Genomic DNA, 25,507 nt, shown 5'->3' on the forward strand with positions numbered 1-25,507 from the left:
GATTCCAGTATTTTCCTCCCAAAACAACTTTTGAATTCCTATATTATTAAGCTAACCCCTGATTTTTATGTGTGAAAGATTTGGATAAGTACACGGGATGTAAAGAATAGTATGTCCCTGTAAATATCACTGCCAACGCTGTGAAAGCTCTCCAAAGCCATTATACTATTATAGACAATGTTGCAGAGATACACAAAGTTCATTATCCCCGCTAAGAAACAATGATGGAAAAATAGTGCAATACAAACCTTCGACTTCGGGTCTATTAAGCTGACACCATGTTTATTGATAGCTATCAGGAGGATCTCTGGGAAATGTGGCTCAGTAGTTTGCTGGGGGGAAAAAAACAAGTCAAATATGTTCAAATATATTACATTCCTCAGTAATACAATATTGAAACACAGAGCTTTTACTAGTTTGTGAAATGTGCTTTGGGATTTCCATATTATTGTTACCCAACTCAATGCTACTGAGTTAATTGTCATTGGGAGGGTAAGAGGCTGAATTGAATCATTATACGGTCAGTTATCTCATTGGGAAACACGGAGTAATTGCTCGTTATATTCCAAACCTTTTGCATGAGGTGCAAGGCAGGTTATTAACATATGTAAGGGTTCCCCTCAGTTACCCCTCACGATGTGATAGGCAGGACAAGCTAACTATGATATTTAGGGAAGACTGAAATTCAATGAAGGGAGAAGCACTTCCACATATCAAAACTACAAGCCCTTTGTTCACTGATGCTAATTACAAGCCCTTCGGGCACTAATGCTAACTGTAAGTCCATCATGCATTGATGCTACTAGCAGTCATCCCATCCATTGCCTGAAATCCGTCAGTTATGGGATTCAGAGTTAAACAACATAATAAAAAAAGTCAGAGGTTTAAATACATAGCTTCCCTCTTTATTTATAAAGCTAGAATAAAAAAAAAAAAAAACATGATTAAAGGGTCACTGTAAACCCTACATGGAATGTTGTGGACAGTAAAACATTAGGATACTCTACACAAGTGTTTGAACTTCTGAAACAAACCTTCAGGGATTTTTCATGGATCTGGGGTAATTATACTGTAATACTATAGGGTTGTTCAGGGCTTCTAACTCTTGCAAACACTGTATTGCACAATATAATAGTCATTGCTTGTGATTGGCTTATCATTCAGAGAAAAAGTCTACGCCGGCTGCAGTGCCAGGTCAGATATTACCGACACAGTTCAAAGGTCAGCCATTACTGCTAAAATGAATTTAATAGTTGATGGGGTGGTAGCCAACACAAGATTTAAATGAAAACAGCTGATAAATTTCTATATACACGGTGTGCTGATATAGCTCAATATACACTGTGTGCACAGCTATTTCATTTTGTGGTTTTGGGTTACGTTATACTACCTTTACTTCGAAGAAAGCTGACCCAAACGTGGGCCATTTGAAGATTATCTTAAGGAAGGCAACCTTGGCGTCTTCTCGTGTTTTCCCAGCATGCTTATTAAAATACGCTATAATGGACTGCAAAAAAAAAATAGAGAAAAATATTCACATACAACATGACATCGATTTTATGGCATCTATGCTGTGGTTCTGTAAAAAAGACACACTATAAAAAGTCAAAATGTGTGCCCTACTTACAAATGACTTTAAAGAATGCCATCACTTCTCTGAAAATAAAAAATTCTTAATTTTCTCACCCCTACAAGCTGCTGAAGAGGGAAATAAAAAAATACACTTACCTCTGCAGGAATTGTGAAAAAAATTAAGCTGTGACATTATAAGCTTATCAGAAAAGAAAATGGGAATCTTTGAAATTTTAGGTTTTATATATAAATGTTGTTTTAATCTTTTATTAATATACTGTTTTTACTCAGTTAATTTGTAGCTTAGTATTTTGATTTCAGCAGCCGGCAGAGCCTGCAACTCTTTCCAACTTTTTTTTAAATGGTCTCCGTACTGAGACAGTTTGAGAACTGCTACTGTTTTTGATTAATGGAGTTCATAAATCAAAAACAGATTTAACAAATCAGACAGGAAATATGGGAGCAAATTTCTAATTACACCAAGATTATTATGAATGTGGAAAGCCACAAATATTTCCTGCTTACCCTCTTCCAGTCATCTGGATTCAGTTGCCGAATAAGATCTTGGGGGACCAGCTCTTTCAGCAGCTTTGGAATGTTGGGGAAGCAAGACTTGTCATCTTCAAACCTGACCCTGTAGATCAGAGCCCCTAATTGCAAGACATCTTCTCGTGTGCACTTGTGGTATCCACGCAAATACTTAGGCAACTCCTAAAACAAAACTTCAGAGTCAGCATAGAGTGAATGGATAATACTCAAAAGGGCACGCAATAAAGAGTTACTTATACTGCATTGAACTGGAGCTGTAAAAGTTACAAAACAACCACTGACGGCAGTACTAAAACCTATTCTTCATTCCCTTTGCCAATACATCCCATGTTTACCTACTTTTTGCAATGTCACTGTTCTCTTAACCTTATCCTTCTTGTACCCCATGGCAATTTTTTTAATTAAATTTTAATTTTACTTTTACCTCCCCTGCCTAATGCGTATATAGATTTACTATAAAATGTCTATTAGACTTGGAAATTCGTTTCGGACCAGATTTCAATTAAGCTGAATTCAGGCAGGTCGGGTGATCAGACTAATTTCAGTTTTCCCAGCAGAATTATTCCCGGATTTTAGAGTGACCGAACACAGCAAAGCCAAACATGCTCGAGGGAGTCAATATTCTAAATTCCACCCACGGTGTCAAAAGAAGAAATGATTAGCATGACATTCTAAATGGTGATTTTATCACGTTTTATCAAGTGAAAAGTGACCATTAGAGGTAAAAACAGGCGGAGCAACGAATAAAATCAATAAGTATATATTATAAATGGATTAAATATATAATACAGATCATTTTAACGGCTTCTTCTGTTTTCCCCTCTATTGATTTACGTTTTCTCACTTGATCTGTGAATCAAATGGCAGAAAAATGGGTCTATCAGTGAACTGCAAAATACTTATGTAATGCTATATTATATTTTATTATATTATGTGTATATATATATATATATATATATATATATATATATTTATTTATTTTGCAGCACACAAATTGGCCCTTTTTCGTGCCTTTTGGCTTGTTCTCCTGATTCGTTTCCCAGGCTGACATTTGTCAAAACCAAACCAACCAACTGTTGGCAAAAATGGTTCAGATTGATATTATCAATGTGTGTTCTTTAAAAAAAAATACAAAAATAGTATAATTAAAGAAAACTTGACTCCAACCACTCTTATCGAACATGCCGTGGCATACTCAAGCATAGTAGACTCACAAAAGTAGCTTGGTGTCACACTTTATTTATACTTTTTTACATTGTTTAAAAGAGCATGTATTGTTTGAGTTTTATAATGTGTGGCTATCTATACTGTTGCTTAACACGCATGTATAAAATATTGCACATATTATGATGACGTAATGGCCTAGAGATGGAGGCCGCCACTTCCCCCTTTCTATAAAAGCTGGCAATAGGGTTTGGGATGTGACCTCTTCCCTTGAGAAAGGCAGCAGTTGTGCTCCCAAAATGTTGGGAGGAAGGGTGGTCTAGCTCTGCTCCTTGTAACATTTTTGTTTCAATATGTGTATTGCAATCGTCTGTCATTTTTGCTTCGTGATAGCTTTCAATGCCACACAAGTATTTTCTTTTAACTATTCTGTGCTTCACATTGTAGTTTTTTTATATAACAATGTATTTTATTATCCGATATTCATTAACAAAGTGGACTAATACTGATGTACGGTGATGTGCACATATTTTATTTAGATACACTCTATATAGGGGGTGTAGTAGAACACACTGTTTTCCTGGCACACTCAGACTAATTATTTATGGAGTTGTTCTAATGGGGGAAGGCCTTAATAAGTGTTTGCACGGGGAAACAATGAACATATTTTGTAATATGACAATTTACCTGATAATAGTGGAAGATGGAATCAGCCATCGGGTCTTTTCCAGGCACAGTGTTTGTCCATAGTTTCTTCATGAAGAACACCTGGTACGTCAGGGAAGGTACTATCCCTAAATACAAGTACAGCATGGACCTGTTACTTCATCTAAACACAATAATGTCCCTTCTTGACTAGTTACGCTACACTACCCATTGTGCATACAGTTGAGAAATCATGTAACAGGGTATTCTGAACTGAGTCATCTTTAAAACAACACACTGGACATTTTTGTATCAGCAAACCATGTGTTTTGGGTCTTAGAAAGATTTGTTTATTTAATTGCTGGACCAATCATAATAATGGGCTGGTGTTGGCCTTCAACAGACTGATTTCTAGAACCATTTTTTTTTGCAGCTTAAAGACACATTACTTGGAGTGTTATTGCTGTGGAGCTCTGTTACACACTCAGACACACCAACAAAATGGATCTCAAAGAAAAGAGGGGCATTAAGATAGAAAATAGGGACTGTCCCTCTGAAACAGGGACACTTGGGAGGTATGCATTAAGTGCAGGGGCAGCTAACCATGGTCACTTATGGCTCATCTTGGTCTTCACCACAGTTGTTTGTGGACATTTCGTTTAGGCTGGTTGAACAGCATGATTTATGTAGTTCACGAACACTGGCAGTATCAAGGCAAGTATCAAGGCTAGCTCACAATGACATAGAACATTCTATTCATCAAGGCCTTAGGTCTAATGAATTAAATTGTGCTTTGATGACGGACCAGATCTTCAGTGAAACAAACTGAACTGTGCGCGAGTCTGCTTTGAAAACCTAGCTTACCATCTTTCGAAGGCCTCGCTTTCTTTATCCAGTCTGTAAGATGTCTCACAAAATCAAAGAAAAAATCTCCTTCTGGGACACTGATGACCTGAAATGAGATATTTAATACAGTCTAGTCCTGGACCCAAGAACACGACTCCCTCACGTTGCAGTCAGTATAAATACCCCTTTATGCTGTCTATAAAAAGCAAGCAGTTATATTATAATGGGGTTTTAGGCCAAGAAAATGTGATATGGTGTTCTATATCTCCAGGAATAATACGCCTACACAACATATCCTCAGTCCGTTTTATGTAACGTCACACACTCTGTCTATTCTCACCTTATCGGAGATCTTCACAAACAAACTGAAACCTTCGGGAGATTTCAGAAGCAGGCGGTTAGCAATATCTTGGCAGAAATCCTTGGCTTTGGTGCTGGACTCCACTTCAAATGCCTGAAAAATAAGACGTTTGTGAATCTCTACGGGGTCTCGTGGGAAAATTTGATATTTTCTACCTGATAATGTTCTGTGAATTGAGTGACAAAGACATGATTGAAATCTGATCAAAATTCCTGCGACATGCGTTTAGTTTTTTTTATCATGCTTGCAAAATACAATTTTATTAATTCTATTTATATAGTTTTTCTCCCTAATGTAAACCTTTATTGAAACGAAAATGTGAGGACTATTTAACCCCTTAAGGACCAAACTTCTGGAGTAAAAGGGAATCATGACATGCCACACATGTCATGTGTCCTTAAGGGGTTAAACATCAATCTTCACTCAGAATGTTAAAGGGTTACTCGAGCCACCATGACCATTTCTACTTTTAGAAGTTGTTGTGGTGGCAGGAGTCTGTATGTGCAGCGTTTCTGCTTGAAATGTTGGTTGTACATCCAGAGATATTCGCACTTCTGTGCCGGGGACTAGTTGCACCCCCAGTAAACAGGACTTAGTCAGCCTAGAACTCAAGAGATAAGGCAAAAAAGTACCCAACCACTAAACAACACAACAGCAAATAGCAAACCTACTTAACAGTGTGCCCTCTACAAACACCAATACAATAGTATGAATACAAAGGAGAAGTAGGGATGCAAAATGAAAGATAAGCAATTCTAAGGTGCAGATATAAAAATATATACAACCTTGTAATGATGAAGTGAGCGATATCTATATAGAAATAAATAAATCGCATATAGTGTATTACAGAACCAAAATGTTATAACACGCAAGATGATTGTAGTAACTCACAAGATTGTAATGTAAAACAGGCCCATCATCCTCAGTCAGGCAGGATCTTCAATATATGAAGTAAACAGATTCTTCTATAGACTTGGAATAAAAGAGACCAAATGATAGTGCAGACAGAAATTATATAGAATTAATTTAATATACAAATGCACTTACAAAAGGATCCAAGTAAAACAGCATAAAAACCACACTCAGGTGGTATCAACAGCATCAAAGTAAGTCCCCAAGTGATGTAATCCGACGCGTTTCGTCTAGTCGACTTCCTCAGGGATTATGCTTGTTCCGTTCTGGGGTCGCCATTTAAATCTGCCGCCGAAAGTGCCGTGATGTGATGCACCTGTGTGTGTTTCTCTTCCTGTGCGTCTCAACCTGGAACGCACTGAGTATGTCCGGCGTCGTTTCCGGTTCCGGTTTAGCGATAGAAAAAACTTCTATGCGTTTCATGCTGGAACGCATTGGCGAAAATGGGAACCCCTCGTACAAAAAACCACTACATAGTAATATTAAAGTGTCCCAGAATGAAAGGGTACATGCTTCTCAGTATAATTATATATATGGAATGGAAAAAAATATATAAGAATAAAATATATAAAAATAAATATGTAAAAAGGGGGAATAGGAATGAAATTATATAATAATAAATAGAGATAATAATGAGCAAATTTAGTATATGTGTATACCCAATACTGGGACACTTGTTCTAGCTGTGTGACATGAATATATATTTTGATCTTATTATAAAACAGTATAATGAATTGATAATTCTGGAATTTAGACAAAAGATAATAAATGTATGTACCCAAATAATACTGGGACACTTTTTCCAGCTGTGTAGCATGAATACATATTTTGATGTTGTTGTGAAACACAAATAGTATGGCATACTGAATTAATAATTCTCTAATAAAAATAAAACAGTATAAAAATCAACATTCATAATACTCCAGTAAAACAGGACAATGATTAGTACTCCCAAAAGGATTTCTTTTGGGAGTACTAATCATTGTCCTGTTTTACTGGAGTATTATGAATGTTGATTTTTATACTGTTTTATTTTTATTAGAGAATTATTAATTCAGTATGCCATACTATTTGTGTTTCACAACAACATCAAAATATGTATTCATGCTACACAGCTGGAAAAAGTGTCCCAGTATTATTTGGGTACATACATTTATTATCTTTTGTCTAAATTCCAGAATTATCAATTCATTATACTGTTTTATAATAAGATCAAAATATATATTCATGTCACACAGCTAGAACAAGTGTCCCAGTATTGGGTATACACATATACTAAATTTGCTCATTATTATCTCTATTTATTATTATATAATTTCATTCCTATTCCCCCTTTTTACATATTTATTTTTATATATTTTATTCTTATATATTTTTTTCCATTCCATATATATAATTATACTGAGAAGCATGTACCCTTTCATTCTGGGACACTTTAATATTACTATGTAGTGGTTTTTTGTACGAGGGGTTCCCATTTTCGCCAATGCGTTCCAGCATGAAACGCATAGAAGTTTTTTCTATCGCTAAACCGGAACCGGAAACGACGCCGGACATACTCAGTGCGTTCCAGGTTGAGACGCACAGGAAGAGAAACACACACAGGTGCATCACATCACGGCACTTTCGGCGGCAGATTTAAATGGCGACCCCAGAACGGAACGAGCATAATCCCTGAGGAAGTCGACTAGACGAAACGCGTCGGATTACATCACTTGGGGACTTACTTTGATGCTGTTGATACCACCTGAGTGTGGTTTTTATGCTGTTTTACTTGGATCCTTTTGTAAGTGCATTTGTATATTAAATTAATTCTATATAATTTCTGTCTGCACTATCATTTGGTCTCTTTTATTCCAAGTCTATAGAAGAATCTGTTTACTTCATATATTGAAGATCCTGCCTGACTGATGATGGGCCTGTTTTACATTACAATCTTGTGAGTTACTACAATCATCTTGCGTGTTATAACATTTTGGTTCTGTAATACACTATATGCGATTTATTTATTTCAATATAGATATCGCTCACTTCATCATTACAAGGTTGTATATATTTTTATATCTGCACCTTAGAATTGCTTATCTTTCATTTTGCATCCCTACTTCTCCTTTGTATTCAGCCTAGAACTCAAGCCAGCAAAAATGACATCCGTTGACAATGTGCAAGTGGATGTTTCAGTGTCCTTTCCCTCCTTCTATGTGCTTCCTACCACCCTCCGCTTTTTAGAATGACTTTAGAAAAAATAATTATAATTAAAGCCCACCTTCTGTCCTTCCTCCCCTCCTTGCCTGGCCCGGAGCGTGCACATTCTCTGAGTATTCGATTGGACCATCAGTGGGCAGTGGTGACGTCGACAGGGACGTGAAACATGCACGGGGAGCATGATTCAAGGTAAGTTTGTCCTTTATTTACAGATATATAAGGACCTAGTGAAAAATGCCCAGTAAGGCACTTTGAACGAATTACATGATTTTACTACAAAAGGTATAGAGTAACATTTAACTAAGTTAAGCTATCCTCGTCATTTGGCAGATGAGGAAAAGCCAAGTAACATTTATTTTTCGCCTTTCTATTATTATTATTACTGTATGTATAGCGCCAACCAATTATACAACGTTCAATGCAATTTGTAAAGGATATAGTTTTAAAAAAATGAGCGTCACAAAAAGACAGTACGGTTTAAGAAAACGTCTGCTAATTTGCCATCTAAAAGGAATTTGACAGATGACATAAAAGTATATATAAGTGAAGCCAATGATTTTAAATAATTCAAAGGTAGGTCAGAACTGCAGTGAGAGAGTAAATGGACTTTTTACCCCAGACCAATAAACAATCAGAGTTTGTCAAAACTTGATAAAGACACTTCTAATACAAATTGCAGTTTTAGTGTATAATTAAAACTTAATTTATTCACCAATTACAGTCCCTCCCAGAAGAATGACTATGTTAAAGGTAGCAATCTGGTAGTAATCTGGATTAACTGGCACTAAAGCCTCAATTTAACATTGTTGGTTAAACTGTCCAAATTATTTAATATTTTTGCATAAACTTTTCAGATGATTTATAAGTATGAAATATATGTAGCCCCATGGAACTAGAGCAGCATAAGTGGAATAGGTCCTTGACAGGGCTTGGAGGCGGGCTTAGCTGGAGAACAATGGGTGGGATTTGAGTCTTGATTACGGGGCCGGCCTAATATAAATAGGCTGGCCATTTTAGCTCCTGTCATAATTTATTTCCTTACCAGTTCAAGTTGGTCCCTCCCTTGGGTTGTTGTTCTGTCACATCGGCAGGGTTAGTTAGGGGAAAATATAGGGAAAAAGGGGTCCCTGGTGGAATCACAGAGGAATTAAGGATGTTTTGGCAGAGTGGTTCCAGTTGGTTGGTTATAATGTTGGTTTTAAGTTGGTGGTTCCAGCCCGGCGGTGGCTCGGAACCTTGGTGGGGTAGGGGTATTCGGGTATACCCCTACCAGGAGGCAATACATTTATATGGAATTTGGGTGGGTAGGGGTATCCGGGTATACCCTTACCAGGAGGCGTTAAAAGTTATGTTAAATATGATTGGTGTATATTCATGTTGAATTGTATATGTATATTTATAAGTGGTTATATTGTTCAAGCATATTTACATATGGGTCACTGCCTATTATTACTGATGATGTAAGGGATACGTATGTTGACATACGGTTGGGTGGGGGCGGGCAATGACTTTTAAAACGTTTCATTGTAGATATATGCACATGTTCAATAAAGCTGTGGACATATTGACCCATAACTCAGAGTGGTTGGAATTTGGGGGTAAATTGGTGGGGTGGCATGGGTGGTTGTGGGTCTCTCTCTTTCCCCCTGCCCAGATGGCGACAATGCACTTGTCATGTTCATTATGCAATATTTTCATGTTTTGATAATTTTTTTATATATGATTATTTTTTTTATTTTTTTTAAGTTTAAATCGAGGCCTATGTTTCTATAGTTATTAATAATGAAGTGGCCCAATACTCAATAGCTGAAGTCTAGGGTCATTTTTACAATTAGCTAAAGCACAGAACCACAAGACAGCCATCTTGTCAGTCACTAACACTAAGTCACAAAATAAAACGGTTTTCGGGCAAAGAGATTTTATTGTTACTTTCCTGTCTTTAATCATTTACCATCGTAAGATTTTCTAAAACTTATAGATAAAGCTAATAGGCACACTGTAGGCACCCAGACCACTTAATCTCAATGTTCCCACCCTTACATCCTGCCGGTGAGAATATTCCCATTCTGCAGTAAATAGCAGAGTAAAACTGAGAGACGATCTGATCGGCACAGTATCCGTTTGCCTGTGGGAAAGCATTGGATTGGCTGAGAGCATCAATCTTGATGATCTCAGATGAAGAGGTGGAGCTTGAGCAGGGAGATCAACGAAGTGAGGGGAGTTGATTGCACTTAGATTAGTTTACTCGCGAATGGAATCACGCAAAACTTCCCCGAACATAGATTAGCTTACTTGCTAATAGAATCCCGCAGATTTACGTTCGGGGAAAATTCCTTGAACATAGATTAGCGAACTAGCGATTGGCAACTAGGGCTTATTTTCGAAGTAGGGCTTATAAAGGGTTTATTTTCGGGGGATGTCTTATTTTCAGGGAAACAGGGTAGAACATACTGCACTTTTTCTGAGGTAAATATCCATCAGCCATATTCACAACAGAATATTCATGTACATAGTCTAAGTCTTCATTATTGTTGTAAATAGCAAGGAGCAAATGTAAAAATGTAAATAAGAAGGTAAGAAAGTAAATAAAACATCAGAGACAGAAAAAAATATCGTTACCTCATCCGTGTCATCAGGAAAATACACTTTGTGAAAAATCTGCGTTGTCTTGTGCTGAATCGCCTCTACTTCCACTAAATGTGGAGGATATTTTCTGGAGCCATTCCTGTAGGAGAAGAAAACTAGCTATAAAAACAAGCTTCCGTGTAAAACTTGACATGCATTTTGCACCCAAAAGACTGCTTCCCACAGGAAAAATAATTTTTGAGTTCAATACATTATAGGTTTTCTATACCATGCAAAAAATAAACCCAATTAATTAATAAACAAAAAGCTGGTTATTTTTCCATGATCCTTTGAGATTCTGTCAGTGAAAGGCTATTTAAAGGGACACTCTAAGCATAAAAATATATTTTGCTTAATGAAGCAGTTTTTGTGTATAGATCATGCATCTGCAGTGTCACTGCTCAATTCTCTGCCATCCATAGTTACATACATAGATACGTAGGCTGAAAAGAGACATGCATCAATCAAATTCAGTCTTTCTCACATTTGTATTTGCTGTAGATCCAAATCGAGGCAATTTTGCAGCAAACTAGGAAAATATTCCTTCTTGACCCCACAATGGCAGTCAGATATCTACTTGGATCAAGAAGAAGCAGAATCTACTTGGATCAACTATTTAAAAAATTATCCCTGAATATTTTGTCCATAGACCCCTGTTTTTGATTAGAGTAACCATTTGTGTTGTTGGTCAAAACCACCCAAATTCAAAAATAAGATAAAACATACATCCGTTCCAGTGCCAAAGTTCTCCCTTATCCATTATCTCCTCTGATGATGTCACTCACGTGACAGATGTTAGGGAGGGCAGGCTGTGCGTCCTGATGTCAGACATCAAATGTGCACAGAATTGACATTAGCCACTGTGACGAGAGCAATCTCGCCACATTGCATTGGAGAAGCCTGGCTGCCCGCCGGCTGCCTTTGGACTATGGCCCTGGGAGATTGGGCCCTTTAAAAACAGTATTCGGCCATACCAGAGTATATGTCACTCATTCTGGCCCTTTAAATACAGTGGGGTCATTTGGTACTTGCCCTGTGTGAGCTGTGGTAACCCAGATAGCTATGCCATGGAGCCTATTCGTGTGATTACAAACTTTGGCTCTATAGCGATTAAACTGTATTCGGTTGGTCTGAGTGCCATTCACCTAATAATGTGCACTCAGACCTGAGCTATCTGGGGATATGTGAAATGTCTGTGTGTTATGTGTAAAATGTGACTTTATGTATTTTAAAGTGTTTTATGTCGTTTTGCAACCATGTGGTTAATGGAGTCTGCCTCTAGTCCTGGATAATTGGATTACTTCTCCAATTATCTCCAGGGCAGAAGGGAGGAAACCAGGATGCATTGTGGGGATGTTTTTTCTGCCAGCTAGGGGGAACAAAATATACTTTTACTAACTTTTGAACCCCTGGTCTGATTCATGCCATTTTTTAATATGTTGTTCCCCTGAATGGATTGATTGAGGATATGTATTTTTATGTGAATGTGATGTATGGTTTTAAAGTTACAGAGTATGTGTGGAAACTGTATTTTTACTGTATGTATAATGGGATTATGTGTCACACTAAGGGGAGGGGATGTGTGGGTTGCACCCGTGATACTATTGGTTATTTTATGCCTCCCCCTGGGTGTGGCCTGTATGTGTACTCATGTAATAAAAACCAGGCTGGGTGCCCCAGCACCTCAGACCACTGCTTGACCCTCAACACGGAGCCTTGTCTCGTTCTTGGGGGGATTCACTGTATGCTGTTGGAGATTGACTGCTAGGAGTGTAAGCTGATGTCTGCTTTTCCTATTCATCTGCTAGCAGCTATTCGTGAGGTTCCAGCTTGGAGTGCTATTTTGTATCCAGTTCGGGAGTTTGGTGTTCTGCAGTAGCTGTGCCTGTCTCTCAGAAAGGGGCATATCGCCTAAACGGATTTTAACCCCTTGTCTGCTGAAACGGTCCGTTACAATTGGTGGCAAGCGGCGGGATCGTTCCTACAGCCAGAAGGACAGCTACAGGAAACACCATTTCTTTGGATTTACAAGTGGGGGCAACGCATGTCCCAGTACAGCGACTCTAAAAGCAACAGAATGGAACCAGCAGTGTTATACGAGGAGGAGGACCTGGATCGCCGGGATGCATTAAGGAAAAGCATCTGGTACCAGGCCCTGGATGTACAATACCAGCGGGGTGAGAGTCTCCCCAGTGAAGAGCAGCGGTTGCAGAAGCAAGTGGCCCTGCGGATGCCCTTCCTGGGAGAGCAGGCCCTGGAGGAATGGGTGAAGGAATTGGAGCTCCGAGTATGGCAGGAGATTTGGCTGGAAGATGCCTACCAGGCACTCTGGTGGTATATGGCACAGTATATACCCTGGACAGCCGAGCATGACAAGCCAGAGGGAGAGGAGTTTGATGGTCCTGGCTTGTTATGGGAGTCCTTTGCAGAGACGGACTTCGGGAGCCCTGCGCAGACCAGACTTCAGGATATTTTCTACACAAGGGAGGCTAGGCATGACTGGGATGACCCACATGAGGTAGGGCAAGACCTGCTTCACCTAGCAACCATGGAGTGGGAACTGGAGCAGGACTACCGAGATCTCTTCCACTCCATTGGGAAGGCTCAGCAGGACAGTAAAGTGACAGACCCAGATCCAGACCCATTCCGCTGGGAAGATATTGTGGAGATTTACTGGGAAGAACCCCAGGTGGCCGGTAGAGATGGGACCGAGGTCTCTCCACCAGTCCTGCAGGGAATTGGGAGCCCAGTCTCCATTCCCCAGCGGCAGGCTGAGTTACAGGGGGCAGAGGTAGTTGGTCCTACCCCCCAACAGCAGAGTGATATGCCGGGAAGGCAGTGTGAAGTGCAGGGAGAGGAGAGGAGAGCAGCGTCCTCCCTACCCAGCGGCAGGCTGAGTTACAGGGGGCAGAGGTAGTTGGTCCTACCCCCCAGGAGCAGCGTTATTTTTGGGGAATAGAGAGCCCAGTCTCCTTTCCCCAGCGGCAGAGTGTCCAGCAGGGAATAGAGAGCCCAGTCTCCTTTCCCCAGCAGCAGGACACTGTATTGGGAGAAGAGACAGTCGGTCTCCCTCCACAGAGGATGGAAGTATGTATGGGAGAGGAGCTTGCTACCACCTCTCCCCAGCGGCGGATCATTGATGAGCAGGGAATAGAGAGCCCAGTCTCCTTTCCCCAGCAGCAGGACACTGTATTGGGAGGAGAGACAGTCAGTCTCCCTCCACAAAGGCGGAAAGTATGTATGGGAGAGGAGCTTGCTACCACCTCTCCCCAGCGGCGGATCATTGATGTGCAGGGAATAGAGAGCCCAGTCTCCTTTCCCCAGCGGCAGAGTGTCCAGCAGGGAATAGAGAGCCCAGTCTCCTTTCCCCAGCAGCAGGACACTGTATTGGGAGGAGAGACAGTCAGTCTCCCTCCACAAAGGCGGAAAGTATGTATGAGAGAGGAGCTTGCTACCACCTCTCCCCAGCGGCGGATCCGTAATGTGCAGGGAATAGAGAGCCCAGTCTCCTTTCCCCAGTGGCAGAGTGTTCTATTGGGAGAGGAGCCTGTTACCCCCTCTCCCCAGCGGCAGCTTAAGGTACCAGGGGGAGACTGTAAGCCCCCCACCGGTGCAGATGGGACCGTGGTCTCTGCACTTACCACACAGGGGGTAGGGATGGTCGGTCCTGTCCCCCCACGACAGGGCTGTTTAGCCAAAGGGGAGACAGTCGGTCTCCAGCAGCAGAGCTGTGTAACTAAAGGGGAGACAGTCGGTCTCCAGCAGCAGAGCAGTGCAGCTAAAGGGGAGACAGTCGGTCTCCAGCAACCAGGCTTCAACCAGACTACTCCCGTGGTAGTGCTGGCATCAGGGCAGAGTACCGCTGGTCTCTGCCCACTCAGCAACCCACCAAGGCAGCCTACCAGTCCCCCACACAGCCATGGTGAGGCACCTTGACATGGACAAATTTCTCCTCTACCCAGGTGTAGTAACCAGTTATTGTGGGTGGGCTGTACTGCTGTTTCTGTTTTGTGGGTGGGCTGCTGGACTAACAAGGGCACTGACCGGCAGGAGGTCAGATACCCTGTTAGTCTGTTTGGAAAAGGGGAGAGATGTGACGAGAGCAATCTCGCCACATTGCATTGGAGAAGCCTGGCTGCCCGCCTGCTGCCTTTGGACTATGGCCCTTGGAGATTGGGCCCTTTAAAAACAGTATTCGGCTATACCAGAGTGTATGTCACTCATTCTGGCCCTTTAAATACAGTGGGGTCATTTGGTACTTGCCCTGTGTGAGCTGTGGTAACCCAGATAGCTATGCCATGGAGCCTATTCGTGTGATTAAAGACTCTGGCTCTATGGCGATTAAACTGTATTCGGTTGGTCTGAGTGCCATTCACCTAATAATGTGCACTCAGACCTGAGCTATCTGGGGATATGTGAAATGTCTGTGTGTTATGTGTAAAATGTGACTTTATGTATTTTAAAGTGTTTTATGTCGTTTTGCAACCATGTGGTTAATGGAGTCTGCCTCTAGTCCTGGATAATTGGATTACTTCTCCAATTATCTCCAGGGCAGAAGAGAGGAAACCAGGATGCATTGTGGGGATGTTTTTTCTGCCAGCCAGGGGGAACAAAAGATACTTTTACTAACTTTTGAACCCCTGGTCTGATTCATGCCATTTTTAATATGTTGTTCCCCTGAATGGATTGATTGAGGATATGTATTTTTATGTGAATGTGATGCATGGTTTTAAAGTTACAGAGTATGTGTGGAAACTGTATTTTTACTGTATGTATAATGGGATTATGTGTCACACTAAGGGGAGGGGATGTGTGGGTTGCACCCGTGATACTATTGGTTATTTTATGCCTCCCCCTGGGTGTGGCCTGTATGTGTACTCATGTAATAAAAACCAGGCTGGGTGCCCCAGCACCTCAGACCACTGCTTGACCCTCAACACGGAGCCTTGTCTCGTTCTTGGAGGGATTCACTGTATGCTGTTGGAGATTGACTGCTAGGAGTGTAAGCTGATGTCTGCTTTTCCTATTCATCTGCTAGCAGCTATTCGTGAGGTTCCAGCTTGGAGTGCTATTTTGTATCCAGTTCGGGAGTTTGGTGTTCTGCAGTAGCTGTGCCTGTCTCTCAGAAAGGGGCATATCGCCTAAACGGATTTTAACCCCTTGTCTGCTGAAACGGTCCGTTACAGCCACTAGGAACTCTTGCCTGACTAATGACGGCTCTATGACGCTGCCGGAGACGAAGTTCCACTGGCAGCATATGATTTAAACTCTGTATCTCCAGCGTTTCATAACAAAATGCTGCACATACAGACTCCAGGCACAATGACCACTTCTAATCACTGAAGTGGTATTTGGAGTAACCCTTTATGCTAAAGTTGTTTTGGTGCTTAGATTGTCCAGTTAAGGTCATACTGGGAGTAAACTCATTCTCACAGTATGACCTTAATGGGACAATCTGAGCAGTATGTTCAAGCTCTCCTGATAAAACACACAACTTGTAAATGTCTCACACACAAAAAAAATGTCCATCTGTCATATTTTTAGTAGGTGCAAATATGATTTTGGTGAGACCAAACACAATAAAATTCCCCACAGTGCAGATAGAAATTGCATCACCTCATATCTCAAGCTGGACTTTTTGAAGCCCTTCTCCTTTGAGAAATCATGTTTCAATGACTATCCCAGAGTTCCCAGCCTGATATGCAGAGTATTTTTGCTAGATTGGGGGTGCTGTTTTGCAGTGAACTTTGGACCAGGAGGTTTAAAATATTGCCCCTACCTGAGTGCTCTTTGCAGTCTGTGCATACAGTCTCCTGCCAGGATATGATGTTTACGAGATTGGATAAATCTTTGCACGTGGGGCAGTAGGATGTTGCTGGGTGGAAAGAGCCCAGTGGTCAACCAGAGCAGTTCCCAGCCTTTCTCCTCGCTGTATCTTCAAGGAATTAGAATAAGAGAGAGACAAACAATGTTTTAACTTTTTAACGTTCTGCAATACATACTCTATAACTTCTGCTATAACTTCACTCCAGAGTATAACTAGAACAAACATTTTCCAAAACACCCACTTTTCTACCAACAGACATTAATTTGTCCATAGTACCTACTTGATGTGGGTGTCGGTGAGTTGCTTCAGGATCTGACAGTACACCTCATCTTTTAGGGGTTCGGCTTTCAAGGCACCTTCGAAGATTTGGTCGGTCAGCTCATTGACAGAGCGCATGCGCTTTGATGGATAATCACCCATATATTTCAATATAGGTGCCCACCTAGGTTAAAGAAAACAACAGAATCGTCTGGAACCCCTCCTCCCCACTGGTATTCTCAATTGATATATAACAAATCAGAGGATGAAAAACATGACCTCTATTATTATGAAATGGCACATTGAGGATACAACATGTAACAAATAACGTGGTGGGTCACAATCTTCTATTGGTGTCCTGGTTAATAAAATTTTCTAACTCTTGTCCGGTACTGCGTGAGTGTTTTAACGTCATCACAATCAAAAAATGTCACAGTCTCTTTCCGCCAGTAACGAAGCCGAAATTAGAAATTGTTATTGCCTTAAAACCATTCATCTTCATTAATCACGCAATCTCAAGATGAATTCTTCAAAATTACGAGATTAACAAACAAAACTGATCCATCTCAGAAAACATGACCTGTCTGCTAAAATTGTTTTACAGTTTTTCTGTGGGTTATCAAGTGTGCAATAGTTCCTTTACTGAAAGATTGTGATTACTTCAAAGCACTATAAGCACTTTGCATTATTGCAAAGTGTTTGGTGCTTGTGTATCCTGACCAAACTCTCATTTCTCAGAGTGGGTTATAACAGCAATTATTTGAGACAATCGCTGGCTCTATTAGACGACCACCAAGACTGTCCATCAGACACTCCAGAACATCTAGTTTAGAGTTGCCTCCCACCAGAAAGAAATGTACACAAAATGCAGTGTGAGCACGTCATTAAAAGGTATACATGCTTTGCTAAAATACCTCATTTAGGTCTCTGGCCACTCCTCATCCTACTGCAATTATGTACCTCCTCATAGTAGCATACATTTGCATGCACAACCCTACCTAGATAAAACTGGATCTTTGAATCTAGCAAAGATACTGTTATCCCAATGCATATATGACCTGATAATGTTCAATTTATTTTCATTATATATAATTTCTTAATAAGGATTCTTCATGATTCCTCAAAATAAATAAATAAATACAATAACCTGCGATAAATTTACAACCACACCAATGCTGCCCGTTAAGTGTTTGTATTTTTTTAAGCTTTTGCCGGATCCATTGAACGGAGACCCATACAATAAAGGATATCAATGAATGCCATACAGGCCTCCTGTGATAGCTCATCGCTCATTAAGACCTTTCTCAGAAGCGCTTGCTTGATGGGTTCACGGGTGTAGCTCCAGAGTTTATCTTTCCCTCGATTTTTTGTGATCATAACACGACTCAAGGTGTGCTTCGGTGGTGGCCTGAAATTAGAAAGCAGATAGAAGCATAACATTAAAGAAACACCGTAGGAACTGTAACTGCTTCATCTCATTAAAGTAGTTATAGTGCTTGGAGTCCCCTGTCACTGGCCTTCCATTCAGTGTTAAACCATTTTTACTGTTTTAATGCTAAATGAGAGTCCCTAGCAGCCCATCCCGTCTGTGATGAGTAATCCCTACTGTGGGATTAATGAGGAAGCATTATCTTGAGCAGCAGTTGGTGGTTGTCTGAGAGTGTCACCTGACTGCTTTCAGCCTATCACAGTGTCCATTACTGGTATGACTTGGTATTTTTACAAGGAAGTGTTTAATCTCTTCATTAGTTATATATTAGGTAGGGGACGCACTGTGGGTAGTCAGGGACACTTATTTAGTGTTAAACTGCTAGAAAATGGTTTGATACTGAATGGAGGGAGAGCACCGGAAGACCCCAGGAACTATCACCAATTTAATAAGGGGATACGGTTATGGTGTCTACAGTGTCCCTTTAAAAACTGAGAATCGTTTATGGATACTGTGAGAAAGTATGTGAACTGTTTGAAAGTATTTGTCTTCCTGGTTTATTTTTACCTAAATGTGATCTGTGCTCCATATAATCCATAAACAGACTCCAATTTAACATCAAACACATCAGACTTTTCAGGACATTATGAAACATCAGAACAGGGATAGCAACAAAATAAAGCAAAGTGCTGAGCAAAGACAACACAGAGCCCAAAGACAGAACTAAGCCCACAGACAGCAACGAGACAAAGGAGAGCAACAAGACCCAAGATGTTTTAAGACCCCTAGAAACACTGAGACTGTAGATAACTGAAGACACCATACACAGCAACAAGACCAGCGACAGCAAATAAACAACACAGCAATGAGGCCAGACACATAAACAAGGTCAGAGACAACACTGAGACCAGAGACAATAATAGGAATAATGGCAGGGCTAATTCCAAGGACACCAGATTTTGACAACATTGACTGAGATGCTGTCTTTGAGGCATTTCCTGACCTGAAATAATCATAGGAAAATTCTTCTAGTGTGTATGGCTTCACCTTCTCCTCTTGATCTGGTGTGGTCATCTGGACTGGCCTGACCACGTCGTGTTTCTGGTCTGGAGTCATTGTCACTAACAACTGCAAAGGAAGAAATAATAATAATGATAAACTGCAGAGACACAAATTGGGAATATTTACTATATTCTGAAAGCTCCTGATTTGTAACATTTGACTTGAAATTATAATCCATGTGATGTGCATTTCTGTGTATCACTGAGTAAGTAGACGTCTATCTGTGCCAGGTGGATTCGGACTTTTGCTGACAAATTATGGAGATTTTGGGCACCTTAATTGCTAGGAAGAAACCCTTCCCCTATTAACTTCAAAGAGTTCTTAACTGAGAGATCAGGAAAGTCTTAATAATTTGCATTGTAAGTGCCTGGGAGCAAAGCTGTGGGATGTCAAAACAGCTAAGAAGAGCCATGATGTTGATTTGACTAATCCCGACATTGACCTACCACAATCTCCTGAGGTGGTTTGGTGACGGTTGGCATCACATACACACACTCCGTTGGAAAATCTCCTTTCTGTTTGGATCTTTCATTATAGCCGTGGGCCCAACCAGAATTCATCACAGTTTCACCACTATCCTGGTCCAGAATGATCAAGTCTCCTTTCACAAAACTCAGAAAGCCGGAACCGTCACCAGCTATATTCAAGAGAAAGTGATACAATGTCTCAGATTCAAAAGTCACATGCGGTGAGGACATTACAAGGCATCAGTTTCAGAACAGAGTTTATTAAGAGGCATGAATTCTGCTAAGCATTATCAGATATTAATACAAAAATTCTACAGTGCTGTAAATGACATATTATCACTAGTATTGCTCACACAACTAGGATAAAACACATTAATAACAGATACTTTGGCAAGCAAGATTTTATTGAGGCTTTTAAGCAGACCTTATTGTATTTGTGGTCATTTTGCCCTAGGATATATGCTATTCATATCTTTTCCTTTTTAATGTTGCTGAATTTGTGCCTTTGCAGAGTCATGGAGTAGCCCTAGGCATTCAATAAACCAAGCTTTCAGATAAGTTGGCTATCCAGTTACAAACAAAATAGAGTGACTTTTTGAACTTGAATTCTAATAAAGCAGTCGGCTATTTGGATTTTACGCTGCTATTCCGAGTACATTAAAAAGGAGATAATCTCACGGTTTAATCTTTTTAGCAATATACAATATAAGTGCATGATACAAATAGGTCATGTATTTTTTTCTGCAAATGTGAGCCCCAGTCATGAAGTTCACAACATCTCTACTTGTCCTTCAACCATTGTACGATGTACACCGTGGGGTGAATAGTTGTCATACCTGGATTTGGATTGTCTTGAAGTGCCACCACGTACTTGGACCTTTTTCTAAGACCTTCGAGGAAAGTCACCACCAGATCTCTGATATCTTCAGCATTGTTGGAAGTAAATGTGTATTCATCTCCTTTAATGGTGGCCAACGTGAAGCTCTGTCCTTGCAATTTACCACCTCTTAAAGCAGGAATGCAGTGAAAAAAAAAACAAAAAACATGTTCTTATTAATTTTTTTGGTAGACAGTTCTGAGTACATTTAAAAAATAAAAAAAATTAGAGACAATTAATAACATATAACCAAAGCTTCAGAGATTTGTTACAGTACCTACACTGAGTTCTGACTACATACATATTTATAGATTGTAAGTTCTTTTGAGCAGTATTCTTCACCTCGTCTCTGATATATTCTGTAAATTACTTGTAAAAAATCCCCATTTTATAATTGTAATGCACTGTGGAATACGTTGGTGGTATATAAATTCTAATAATAATAATAATAATAATATTTATTATACAGAAGTACCACAAATAATTTACAGTAATACAATCGTCTTTTATTCAGCCAGCAACATTTTGCCCTCACCAAGTTTTGTCAAGGTGTGAAAAAAGTTCGAAACATTGGAAGGTCACCTTTGGTGCTGGCTAAATAGAAATCGGTGTGAATATAGAAAGGTGGCAGATATTCTTTCTTGATTCTGGGAAACCAGAGGTTCAACGTTCCTTTGTGGTGCTTGCTGGATTGTGCCTCTTTGCAGAACTTCATATAATATGGCAATATTCTTCTAAATGGCACAGTATGTCATTACCTGCTACTGGAAACTGCTGTAATCTCTGGAAAAGAGAGTTCTAAGAGAACCTGCTCCTGTTCGTCTACAAAGTAAACCCCAGTCCAGTTGACAGCAACTATCACATCATTTTTAGGCAAACTTGGTCCTGCAGCATGAGAGAAATAGGGTAAATATTAACCCCTTAAGGACACAACTTCTGAAATAAAAAGGGAATCATGACGGAATATGTCCGTCATGTGTCCCTAAAGGGGTTAAACTGGCCATTCACACTTAGACAGCTGTTTTTTGCTGAGCTGCCTCACAATCACAACGTTATAAAGCAAGTATAAAATAGATTCTGGAAAGGTATGGTGTCAAGAACCAAAATAACCTTACAAAAACGACACGCAACAATGTATTGTAGTAGAACCATTAATATGTTGTACATTTATAACTTTATTAATGTTGTATAGAAGTAAATTCAAAGTTTAAGGCCAGAGTAGCTAAATGCAAAGAATAGGTGACTCGGAGAATCTTTACAGATCATATATTTTTACCTTAAATTTGAAATTTGAATTTACCTTGAATTCTCACGTCAGTGAATAACCCTGTATATATCAATGTTCATCATTATTTTTATTGCATTTAGTGGTCACTGACCAGGCTTTGAGGTATAAACTGAAATCGTATTGGCAGAAAACAGGAAACCGGTTTCCTCCACGCGATTCTCCTGATTTTATTAATAAATATTATAAAGTATTAAGGGGCAAGCCAAGCACCCGACTCCCATAACCTTTACAACCATGTCTGAATGTGTCTCTATGTGCCATTTCATATGAGAGTTATTTTCATGGAACAGTTACTGACCTTTTAAGATTTTGCACAGTTTACCTGAAAACTTGAAGGCCTCGTAAAATCGAGAGAACAGCAATGGCCACTTAAACCGAGCAAAGTCCACCACATCTTCCTTAACTTTTTGAGGATCCGTTCTCTTTTGTGTATATATACCCTGAACAAGAGGAACAAGAGGAAATGTTATCAAAATAAATTTCAGGCGAATGTCTATAACACCTCTCCTATGGAAACATTAGCATAGCCAATATAGACCAGTCCGAATTAGCCAGTAATAATATCAGCATCAATAAGAACATGTTAAAGGACCCCTTTAGTGCCCGGAAAACATACTCGTTTTCCTGGCACTATAGTGCCCTGACGGTGCCCCCACCCTGAGGGTCACCCTCCCGCCAGGGCGGGGAGCTCTCCTCCTCCCTCTCCTCCTCCCTCTCCTCCTCCTCTTCGGCTGAATGCGCATGCGCGGAAAGAGCCGTGTGCGCATTCAGCCAGTCCATAGGAAAGCATTATCAATGCTTTCCCTTGGGCGCTGGCGTCTTCTCACTGTGATTTTCACAGTGAGAAGCGCGGAAGCCCTCTAGCGGCTGTCAATGAGACAACCACTAGAGGCTGCATTAACCCATTTATAAACATAGCAGTTTCTCTGAAACTGCTATGTTTTTAGAAAAAAGGGTTAAACCTAGCTGGACCTGGCACCCAGACCACTTCATTAAGCTGGAGTGGTCTGGGTGCCTATAGTGGTCCTTTAATTATGTTAATAATGCCTACACAAGTATATTAAGATAAGAATTGCCCTTTTATCAACAACTGTCATCAGACTTGGAGATTTGGTTTAGTCCGAATTCAGCAATTCATCTGAATTTGGGCTGATTGCATGACCAGTCAAGTTCCTGAACTCTGAACAGGGTTAATGGGGACAAAATGGTGATTCATGTCTGGGGGACAGCCACTAAATGTGGATTTTATTCACAGATACAAGTGATAAATGGACAATAGAGAATTAAAAGGAGAAGCATTAAAAAAATAAATATATATGATCTAAATATATACATAATATTATATTATGTATATTTTGCGGCATGTGGATTGACTGATTTTGGCAACCTTTTTTGTTCTTCTGATCTGGTTTCCGAATAAGAATCTTGGTTCCAAAATTCTGCTGAGCTGAACCAACAAATATTCAGCCAAAATTTGGGTATCCCCCCAAAATTGACATTTTAGTCATTTCTTCGAAGCTCTTCTGCCGGTTACAAATTGTGTGTATAGATATATAAACGTAATGTTTTACTGCATCACTAGCTTTCAGTAGGCTGAGTCGATGCCCTGAAGGCTTGTCTACTAAGTGTAGAACTTGAAATCAAACTTGAAAAATACAAATGTTACACAATGAGTTAACACAATAGGACTACATATAGAAAGGTTCATCATAAAATATAGCAGATGGAAAACCTGAGATTATACGCTGATTAACTACAACATTAAAACCGCTGACGGGTGAAGTGAATAACATTGATTATATTGTTACAATAGCACCTGTGGGGTGGGACATATTAGGCAGCAAGTGAACAGTGAGTTCTTGAAAAGCATTAAAAATGGGCACGCGAAAAGATCTGAGTGGCTTTAACAAGGGCCAAGATGACTGGGTGGGCTAGATGACTGGGTTTGAGCATCTCCAAAATGTCAAATCTTGTGGGGTGTTCCCAGTATGCAGTGGATAGTACCTACCAAGAATGGTGCAAGGAAGGACAACCGGTGAACTGTCGTTACTGTCATGGGTGTCCAAGGCTCACTGATGCATGTGGGGTGTGAAGGCTAGCACGTCTGGTTGTCTGGTCCGATCACACAGGAGAGCATCTGTTGCTCAAAAACTGCTAAAAAACATAATGCTGGGCATGATAGAAAGGTGTCAGAGTGCCTGCAGTTGGCTGTGTATGGGGCTGCTTAGCTGCAGATCAGTCAGAGTGCCCATGATGACAGCTGAAAGCGCCTACCACAGAGACATGGGCGTTAGAACTAGACCGTGGACACGTTTTCTTTCAGATAAGGTGGATGGCTGAGTGCGTGTGCGCCATTTGTTAGAACAACAAATCCAACCCATGGAGGCCTTACCGCATAACTTACAGGATCTACTCATGATATCTTAGTGCAAGCTACCACATTCAAGACACATTCAGAGGTCTTGTGGAGTCCATGCCTCAACGCATCAGAGCTGTTTTTGACAGCACAAGGGTGGCCTACACAATGTTAGGCAGGTGGTTTTAATGTTATAGCTGATAAGTGTAAATCACAACAACATTTACCCTTCTCAAATCAGGGTAGGCTTTCAGGTTTTTGCATGAGACCATAACTACCTTTTTATGTGCTGCAATAATAAACTGGGACCATTTCTCCACATTTTTGGATGGTGTTATCTCTCGGTCCGGAATATAGGATGGTATGAGATTTAATAATCTTTCCATTATCAGCGCAGAGCCATAGTCTACATAATATTGTTGTGATGCCAGTTCAGCCATGTCTTCTTCCTGGAAATAAAAGAAAATACATTGACTTTTGGTCGATTGGAAAACATTTTTGCTCTGGATTTTAATTCCTAACTGGTTAAAATTATTATTTATTATAATATGTAAAATAGTGTACGTACCTAATACGTTTAGTGACATAAGCAAACCCTGCTTGTTATGAGCTGGTGGGGAAGATTGAATTCACCAGGAGATTAATAAAAAAATAATACTAAGTTCTAAAAGTGGAAAAATGAATGTGCGCACCATCTGCTCGCAAGTGACCTTTTATGCTACTTAGGGAAATCCATAAACATACCTTTTCACATCTGTATTCTCCAAATTTCACCCCTCTGACAATCTGCTGGTAGATGAGATTGGTTGCCACGTTGTCCTCTACTGGGTTGTGCCATGGAGTAAATATTTCCTTCCTGAAGAAGAGTCTCCAAGGAGCGTTTCTTTCCTGCGCACCCTGTTCCTTTGCATATTGTTCGCATTGAGACACAGCATCCATTACATGGTCAGTTCCACTACCCAACGAGGACACCTGGAACACGTATTAAAGAACACATAGTATAAAAAATGTATTTAAACAGCAAGGCCAGACAAACAGAGTTCTTACATTTTTGCAACCATCAA

The 25,507-nt window shown here is 40.2% G+C and overlaps 1 protein-coding gene across 3 annotated transcripts in view; it reads right to left on the minus strand.

Moving 5' to 3' along the window:
• The window catches only part of MYO7A (myosin VIIA), a 150,260-nt gene that overhangs the window by 17,908 nt on the left and 106,845 nt on the right, over positions 1-25,507 (minus strand). For all 3 annotated transcript variants that reach the window (XM_063431528.1, XM_063431535.1, XM_063431519.1), the window contains 17 exons: positions 25,188-25,415; positions 24,722-24,892; positions 22,410-22,527; positions 21,558-21,684; positions 20,759-20,928; positions 19,902-20,092; positions 19,397-19,521; positions 18,215-18,372; positions 16,987-17,140; positions 16,659-16,814; positions 10,874-10,979; positions 5,117-5,230; positions 4,795-4,882; positions 3,973-4,079; positions 2,098-2,283; positions 1,391-1,507; positions 249-332 (listed from right to left, as the gene is read on the minus strand). In XM_063431528.1, coding sequence (XP_063287598.1) covers positions 249-332; positions 1,391-1,507; positions 2,098-2,283; positions 3,973-4,079; positions 4,795-4,882; positions 5,117-5,230; positions 10,874-10,979; positions 16,659-16,814; positions 16,987-17,140; positions 18,215-18,372; positions 19,397-19,521; positions 19,902-20,092; positions 20,759-20,928; positions 21,558-21,684; positions 22,410-22,527; positions 24,722-24,892; positions 25,188-25,415 — 2,400 coding nt within the window. The remainder of the gene's footprint in view (positions 1-248; positions 333-1,390; positions 1,508-2,097; positions 2,284-3,972; positions 4,080-4,794; positions 4,883-5,116; positions 5,231-10,873; positions 10,980-16,658; positions 16,815-16,986; positions 17,141-18,214; positions 18,373-19,396; positions 19,522-19,901; positions 20,093-20,758; positions 20,929-21,557; positions 21,685-22,409; positions 22,528-24,721; positions 24,893-25,187; positions 25,416-25,507) is intronic.

Source organism: Pelobates fuscus, chromosome 1, assembly GCF_036172605.1.
Source record: "Pelobates fuscus isolate aPelFus1 chromosome 1, aPelFus1.pri, whole genome shotgun sequence".
NCBI lineage: Eukaryota > Metazoa > Chordata > Amphibia > Anura > Pelobatidae > Pelobates > Pelobates fuscus.